Source organism: Symphalangus syndactylus, chromosome 5, assembly GCF_028878055.3.
Source record: "Symphalangus syndactylus isolate Jambi chromosome 5, NHGRI_mSymSyn1-v2.1_pri, whole genome shotgun sequence".
Classification (NCBI taxonomy): Eukaryota; Metazoa; Chordata; class Mammalia; order Primates; family Hylobatidae; genus Symphalangus; species Symphalangus syndactylus.
The window spans coordinates 104,545,487-104,554,168 of record NC_072427.2 but is presented as its reverse complement, the minus strand read 5'-3'; the positions used below and the strand labels follow the sequence as shown (position 1 = coordinate 104,554,168).

The 8,682-nt window shown below is 44.0% G+C and overlaps 1 protein-coding gene across 6 annotated transcripts in view; it reads left to right on the top strand.

The window, feature by feature from the left end:
* The first annotated feature begins 1,983 nt into the window (after positions 1-1,983).
* JAM2 (junctional adhesion molecule 2) overlaps positions 1,984-8,682 on the top strand; it is an 80,845-nt gene continuing 74,146 nt past the window's right edge. For 3 of the 6 annotated variants that reach the window (XM_055279368.2, XM_055279367.2, XM_063639371.1), the window contains exon 1: positions 1,989-2,611. In XM_055279368.2, coding sequence (XP_055135343.1) covers positions 2,545-2,611 — 67 coding nt within the window. In that variant the 5' untranslated portion in view covers positions 1,989-2,544. Of the gene's footprint in view, positions 2,612-8,682 lie in introns of all 6 variants that reach the window. The other 3 variants (XM_055279366.2, XR_008657835.2, XM_063639370.1) reach the window with 3 other exon arrangements.

Below are 8,682 nucleotides of genomic sequence, written 5' to 3'. Positions count from 1 at the left end.
AAAAATACAAAAATTAGCCTGCATGGTGGCACATGCCTGTAGTCCCATCTACTGGACTGAGGAGGATGAGGCAGGAGAATCACTTGAACCTGGGAGGCGGAGGGTGCAGTGAGCTGAGATTGCACCACTGAACTCCAGCCTGTGTGACAAAGTGAGACTCTGTCTCAAATTAAAAACAAAACAAAAAATGTATACAGCCACTTGGATCTAGAGGCTACCATATTGGACACCACAGTTCTAAAATATGAGTCTTTTCCTATCTCATTGCTTTCAAAAAGCTCATTAGCTGTAGGATGAGGTCTAGACAGTAGCGTGAATGCTCTTCATACACTAACCTCCCCTTCAGTTTCTACCACCACCACCTACCTCACTATCCAGATCCCACATACACTTTAGTACTGTAGAACCTTGCTTTTTCTAAATAAACCATTTTTCGATTTCCTAGCTCTGGATCCTGCTGTTTCCTCTACGTAGAATGCCTTTCCTTTATGTCCTTCCTTTCAGAATTTGACCCATTTTTCAAGGTTTAATAAAGAAAGCCCTGGCCCCACTCCCAACAAAAGGAACATCCCCTTATCATGGACTTTGGACAAGCCATTTAGTATCTCTCAGCCCAGTTTTCTCATCTGCGAAGTGGGGATGATAACATTTCCTCTTTTATGGAGTTGTTGGGGGATTAGATATTGCGTTATTCAGACTCCATCACTGAGAAAGCATGCAATAAAAATAGCTGTTATTATTTTCTGTCCTCCTGTAACATTTATCATATGGTATCAGGCATCTTTCCAGATAAGACTCTCTCTCCCCTCAAGACTGTGAGCTTGTTAGCAAGAAAGCCTCTATCTTGTTCATGGTTGTCCTTCAGCATCCAGCACATTGTTGCCATTTGACAAATGCCTTGGCTGGGCAGCAAATAAATAACTTAGTTACTCACATAGGATTGCATAGAATTTTTTTAAGTATGACATTTTTGTGTATATTTTTAGAGAGGAGTAAAAGACATATAGTTGTAGCAAGAATTAGAAAGCAGATGCCAACAACTTTTCTTTTCAAGCATCAAATCTTTCTCATTACTGCCCAGAAAAACTGGCATAAGCTGTTGTTAAATCTGTGCCCCTTCTCCTAGCTTGACTGGAGTACGAGTTTTAACGTTTTGCCATTTTGACTTTCCTTTCTGGGCCCCCTCGGTCCTCTCCTCCCACTCCCTCCCTGGGTACTAAGTTTTCATCACTGTCACCACGGCAACAGCAAGGATGCCTCATTCCTCACAGTTCCGCACAGCTAAACTCTGGTCGCCTTTGTCCACTGAGCTAGCTGAATTCTTTATAAATACACCACGAAATCAACTATCTTCTATACATAACTTCATCCATTATTCAACCTTTAAAAAAAACAAAAACACAAAACAAAAAAACTGATGCATACTAATTTCTTCTCCTGGGAATGGCCTTTTTCCAGACCTGCCAATACTGTTGAATACACCATACATTTTTGGTCCCTAGGAACAAATATAAAAATTGCCAGTGTACGTGCGTCCAATGTAAGTGCGGTGCAATTTTAAAGCACGCAACCGAGCATTCATAATGGGTTTCCCTTTTAAAAGCACAGTAGACCAAAAATAAACCTGACAAAGGGCAGCTGTAGAGTTTTAACACGTGGAAAACTCCACAAGCAGCAGTTATGTAACTTGAAAGAAACATGATAAATATTTCACACCATTAGATGAACTTCCAACTCTGACACTGAAAAAAAAGCAAAGAACAATAACACGAAACGAATGCACCTCAAATCTCCAAGGAGCAAAAAGCTTAAACTGAGAAGGGACCAAGGCTATGCTAGAATCTGAGACCTGACTTCCAGCACGAGTCTTGATTGCTTTTTTTATTTTCTCGAGTTCGAGGCGGAGCCCGCGAACCCCATCTCCTCAGAGCGCCACCCCCTCAGCTTCGCCCGTTGGGCAGAAATTTTCCAAATATCTCCACCCCTAGGCTGAAAAGCCAGAAAGAAGTTTTGAGCCAAGGAGGGGAAGAAAGGAGTTGGGGCAAAACAGGAGGCGTTTCCCTACCCGCATACATCCCCGTCCCCGAGACACCCAATCCCCCCACCCCCCAGCCTGCCAGCGCCTCCCGCCCCCGGCTCCTCGCCCTGGGGACAGCTGGCAGCCCCGCGCGGACCAGACACAAAGCCGATCAATCCCGGAGGCGTGGGGGCGGAGGGACGACCCGCCGGGGCTTTCCCGGGCGCTGCTCTAGGACCCGGCGGACGCCTCGCCTGGTTTTCACGCCCTCTAGCCCCCACCCCCACACCCCCAAAAAAGAACAGACCCCCATCCCTGGGCTGGAGGACCCGCCTCTTGGCAGCCAGCTGAGAAGGCGCCCCGGGGAGGGGGAAACTGACATCCCATCTAGAGCCGTCCCTCCTCTTCCTCCCCTCCCGACTCTCTGCTCCTCTCCCGCCCCAGAAGTTCAAGGGCCCCCGGCCTCCTGCGCTCCTGCCGCCGGGACCCTCGACCTCCTCAGAGCAGCCGGCTGCCGCCCCGGGAAGATGGCGAGGAGGAGCCGCCACCGCCTCCTCCTGCTGCTGCTGCGCTACCTGGTGGTCGCCCTGGGCTGTAAGTTGCTCGGGTTCCTCTACCCTTCCTGCCTGGACCAGCCTGCCCCCACCTTCCAGCCCCCCACGGGGCGCTCGCGGACGGTGTCTGGGCGGCTCTGGGCCGAGGTCGCCGCGGGGCGTCTGACCTTGCGCCCAGGCGAGCGGGAAACCCAGGGTGCCCGCGGGCGGACGCTGGGAGCAAGGGAGCGCGACGTCGTGGGTTTCTTGTAAATTGAGTCTGATTTTGTGAGTTCTAGATACAGAAAATTAAAGGTTCCCACTAGCAGGTTCTCATCTGTTTGCAAAGTTGGGGTAAGTTTTCAGACAGAGGGACGTGATTCGAATGCAAAAAACTCACTACCCACTGGTAAGATGCTAAGACCCCAAGAAAGATGGCATCACTGGGAGGCGGGCGCCGGCCACACTTTGAGTCCCCAGGGAGGGGGCAGCGTCCGCGTGGTCTGGGCTCTGTAGCGCCCCAGCTGAGCCGGCGATATGCAGAGCACTTGTGGGGCGGAGGTGGGGGGAATTCGTGGCTGCTGAGCCAGAATTACTTTTATCCTCTCCACCTGCACATCTACATTCACTTAGAGAAGTCTGGTCTGGGGACTCTAGCCAGCTGCTGTGTCCTCAGGGGACATCCAACGGGACGATTGTTAGAAAGATTCAGAAGCCACATGATCCAGTAGCTGGGGAGACGTCCCAAAGCCAATTTCACCGGATGATTTTAAACAGGATTTTCACGGATTCTGGGCTCATGAGATTTAAAATCCTGGGAACGTTGCCGTTATTTTGTTTTCTTCGCGTTAACTTTTTAGGAAAATGGAGGAACTTGCAATAGACTTTAAGCAATGCAATTCTACTTTTGCTTTTGCTTTTTTCTCCCACCTTTTTTGTTTTGCTTTTTTTCCTTCCTTTCTTCCTTCCTTCCTTCCCTCCTTCCTCCCTTCCTTTCTCTTTCTTCTCTCTCTCTCTCTTTCTATCTCTCTTTCTTTCTGTCTCTCTTTCTCTCTTTTGTAAAATGAGTTATTGTTGCTATTCACGTTCTGGTAAAGTAATACTTATAACACTTAACCTGCGGGACAAGTGTCTAATACCACAATACAATGATATTTTCTCACGCCCTCACTGCCCAAGTGATCTTCGCACAGCTCAAGTGATGTGAGCCACGTCCCTTTGTGGAGGAGGAAGGTGCACATTGTCTCAGGGAAGGGACATGTGCTGACCAATATTATATAAAGTCAAACCAGAAAGCCAAAGTTTCACAATGAAACCCTTGTGCAATTCTGAAATATCAATTAGTATCATACGGAACACACAGAAGAAAAAAAATGCACTCATGCTAAAAGGCAACAGAGAGGTAGGCTGGAGAAATTGTAACAGAACAACTGAGAAAGTTACGTATTCTGCTGAAATTCTAAATTTCAAATAGAAAAGAGTGTGCCTTTTAGTGTAGAATTGTCACTAATTAAAAACAGAAAATCGTTCTGCTGTGCTATTCCTATTGAATCACCAACATAGAAACAATACACTCCAAGTCTGAAATTGTAGTGGAGAAACAACCAAGAGGCAAACAAAAGCATAAATGAATGGGGCTGAGTGACTTCTTCAAGCTTTAGGTAAATATAACACATTGGCTCTGCTAAGCTTGATTCCTATAGGGGATGTATTCGGAATGCTGTGGGGACTTTTCTATATTGTTCCTGGGATACTAAAAGATCTGGCATTGCAAGAGTGTTTTCTTTGTATGTGGGTGGTTTTTTTTTATGTTTAAAACAATTTTAGAACAGTTTGGATTTAAATAAAAATTCCAAAGCTAGTGTAGAGAGTTCTCATATACTCCACACCCAGTTTCCCATATTGTTAATATCTAGTACCATACTAATGTATGGTACACTTGATTCAAATTTCCTTCATTCTTACCTAATGCCTTTTCTATCCCAGGATGCCATCCAGGCTACCATATTACATTTAGTTGTCCTGATTCCTTAGGTTCTTCTTGGTTGTAACAGTTTCTCAGGCTTCCCTTGCTTTCTTTTACTATAATGGGTTTGAGGAGTTCTGGTCAAGTATCTGGTAGAATGACCACGAACTGGTGTTTCTCTGACATTTTTCTGATAACTAGACTGGGGTTATAGGTTTTTTGGAGGAAGATCAGAAAGTGGTAAGCAGCCTAGGTAAAGTGACATTTTCATCACATTATCTCCAGGGAACATACTGTACACATGACTTATTGCTGTTGATGGGAACATACTGTACACATGACTTACTGCTGTTGATGGGAACATACTGTACACATGGCTTATTGCTGTTGATGTGAACCTTGATCACCTATAATCATACTCCTAATGTAGAGCATACCAGTTTTCTCCACAGATTACCTACCCTTTTTTCTTCATTTCCATACTAGACTTTTTTGGAAGGAAGTCACTACACGCAACCCACACTTCTTCAGGAAGGAGAGTTATGCTCCATCTCCTTGAAGGCGGAGTATCTTCATAAATTATTTGGAGCTCTTCTGCATGGGAGATATGTCTCTCCCTTCCCTTCATTTATTTATTTAATCATTTATTTTTCTATCAGTATGGGCTGATAAATATTCATTTTATACTTTGGGTTATAATCCAATACTATTTTATTTATTAAAGACTTAGTGGATTTCTTATGCTGTTATTACATATTCATCTTTTTAATATTCTTCCCAGATGTAACTGTGCCACTCTTTTGGCCACTCCTCTCATGTACAATATCATGCTTACTCCCTTCTTTCCTCTTGTTCCTGCTGTGTATCAACATTCTTTATATCTTTCTTAGTAGTCTGGAGGATTGCTTTTTTGTTGTTGTTCTTGTTATTTAAACGATGATGTCAGTATCCCTGTTGATATATGGACATTTTTGTGTGTGTTTAGTTGAATTACATTTTTCTTTCCCACTCCATTAGGAAAGGAATTTCTTGATGTTTGCTCACCACTATATGTCCAGTGCTGAGCAAAGTTCCTGGTTAATAGTAGGTATAAATATATGACTGTTGATTCTATGGTGCCTTAGTCCATTCAGGCTGCTGTAACAAAATACCATAAACTGAGTAGCTTATAAACAACGTTTATTTCTCACAGCTCTGGAGGCTGAGAAGTTCACAATCAAGATACCAGCAAATTCAGTGTCAGGCAAGGGCCCACTTCCTGGTTCATAGATGGAGCCTTCTCAGGGTGACCTCCCATGGTGGAAGAGGCAAGGCAGTTCTAAGGTCTCTTTGTAAGCGCACTGTTCTCATGACCAGATCACAGTCCAAAGCCTTCAACTCCTAATACCATCACATTAGTGATTAGATTTCAACATATGAATGTGGGGGGACATAAACCACAGCAGATGGAATGGGGATGAGGTAGGGTAGGTAAAAGAAGTGTATAGATTGAACTGATTGCAATATAAATCATGAAGCTCTAACTTCATGTTAAGTAGGTGGGGTGTCAGATTTCTCTGAGGCATCATTTAAGCTGATATCTCAAAAAATAATAGGAATGAGTATTCTGTGTTTGGTGGGGTGTTGTCATGCCTTTTGGGGTCTCTCAGAGCCAAGGAGCTGATCATGAATCAGTTCCTGATTCTACCTAGCCAGTAGCAGCTGGTCCTCAGGGCTGGACTGGAACCTGATCCAGGTGCTTAGCCTGAGTCTGATCTCTCATCAACTGATAAAGATTGTGGTAGGGGAGAGAGGTCTGAATCTTTTGTAAAATCACAAGGTTCTGCGTTTTTGCCAGAAGTGACCCAAAACAGCACTCCAGGGAAAAGGTGCTAGGAAAATGCTGCCCTCTCTATCTATTGTTAAGAAGCAACTGTCATAATCAATTTGCTGGAGAGAAGTGGTTCCATGCTGGCATAGTCTCAATTATCTGATGAACAGAAATGTTAAAATGGGCTTGTAGGTGGATTTAACAACCATTTCAAGACTAGGAAAGAAATTATATTAGAAAGAATGAAGTCAAAAACAAAAATTTCAGCCTGAGCACAGTGAGTTCCCTATGACCGAGGACACTCATTTATCCTCCCACGTGAGCAGTTTAATGAGAGGGGCCCGCGGGAGCTTACGGATGTTCACCACCCACGGTTTCCATTGCATTGGTTTCCTCCCGTGGGCCTTCTCCATAGAGAAGATGTATTGGAATATGGAGGTAAGAGCTGCTAGCTTTATTGAAGTCAGAACACCAGGAAGCTATAAAGGCCATTCTTAAAATAATATTTTTTCATCCCATAGCAATATAGTAGTAACACTGCTGAGTCAATACTCCAGTATACCCCTCTTGCTAGATTGATGTTTTGAGGAAGATGATGGTGAGGATGGAAAAGGGGAATCAGAACCTGGGTCAGGTGCTTCCTTTGGCAAAAGCAGCAAAAGAAAACTTAAAACCAGGGATTGTTTTCTTGGACGGTGTTACTGTTAACGAGGCTAGAACTCAGAAAAAATAACCCAACTGTATTACTTTTCTATTTCTGTGAAACACATGACCAAAAACAAAACAATACAAATTTATTGTCTTAAACTTCTAGAAGTCAGAAGGCTGAAACAGGTCTCACTGGGCTAAAATCAAGGTATCAGCATGAAGCATTCCTTCTGGAGGTTCCAGGGCAGAATCTGTTTCCATGGCTTTTCCAGCTTCTGGAGGCTCCCCACTCATGGCCCTGTCCTGCCAGCTTCTAAGCCTGCGACGCCAGGCTGCCGCCTCTCTAGTTCCCTCTCTTCTGCTTCCTTCTTCCACTCATCAGGACCCTTGTCATTACCTTGGGCTCACCTGAGTAACTCTGAATAATTTATCCATTTCAAAGTCAGCTGGTTAGCAACTTTCATCCATCTACAACTTCAATTCCTATTTACCATGTAAAGTAAGATGTTTATAGGCTCTGGGGAGTAGGATGTGGACATCTTTGTGGGGCTATGATTCTGTCTGTCACAGCAGCCAAAATGAGGTTATGCCCAGCCACAGTGTTTTCAGTGCTATAGCCAAGAATATTCCAGATTCCATGAAGCCACCATAACTTTTACCTTTAAAGTATAACTCATGGTGATATAAAGCTTGTTGGTTTTTTGGTTTTGTTTGTTTGTTTGTTTTATTTGAGATGGAATCTCGCTCTGTCACCCAGGCTGGAATGCAGTGGTGCAATCTCAGCTCACCACAACCTCCATCTCCCGGGTTCGAGCAATTCTCCTGCCTCAGCCTCCTGAGTAGCTGGGATTACAGGCTCCCACCACCATGCCCAGCTAACTTTTGTATTTTTAGTAGAGACTGGGTTTTGTCATGTTGGCCAGGCTGGTCTTGATCTCCTGACCTCAGATGATCTGCCTGCCTCGGCCTCCCAAAGTGTTGGGATTACAGGCGTGAGCCACCGCGCCTGGCCTAAAGCTGTATTTTTTATGAGTTGTATTTCAAATTGTATAGTATGGTGGTAAAGAACATGCACTCCAATGCTGCACTCTGTGCTCTTACCAGCTGTGTGATCTTATACATTAACACCTGTGTATATGTCAGTTTACTCATCAGTGTTGGTGATAATCCCAGTAAGAGTGCTTACCTCATAGAGGTTTAGGGAGAATTACATGTATAACACACTTAGTAAACTGAAGAAGCCATTGAAGCATTTTGACACTGAATATCAGTTTGATTTGCATTTTAAAGAGAATGCATTGGATGGAGTATGGTGAATGGAAGGATTGGGGTGGGGGGAGTCAAACTGGGGAGACCAGTTAGAAGTTATTGGAGTAGTCCAGTCAATTGCTTGTATAAGTACTTATTTTATATAGTTTATTGATAAATATACTCACATAATTACACATACACATATAACCACTGACAATTGCTTTTTACACTTGTCACCTAATGATGTGATATGTTCTGAGAAATGTGTTGTTAGGCGATTTTGTTATTGCGTGAATATCATAGAGTGTACTTACAGAAAACTAGATGGTTGAGCCTGCTGCACACCAAGGCTATGTGGTGTAGCCTGTTGCTCCTAGGCTACAAACCTATAGAGCATGTTACAGTACTGGATACCATAGGCAATGGTAAACAGTTGTAAGTATTTGTGTACCTAAAC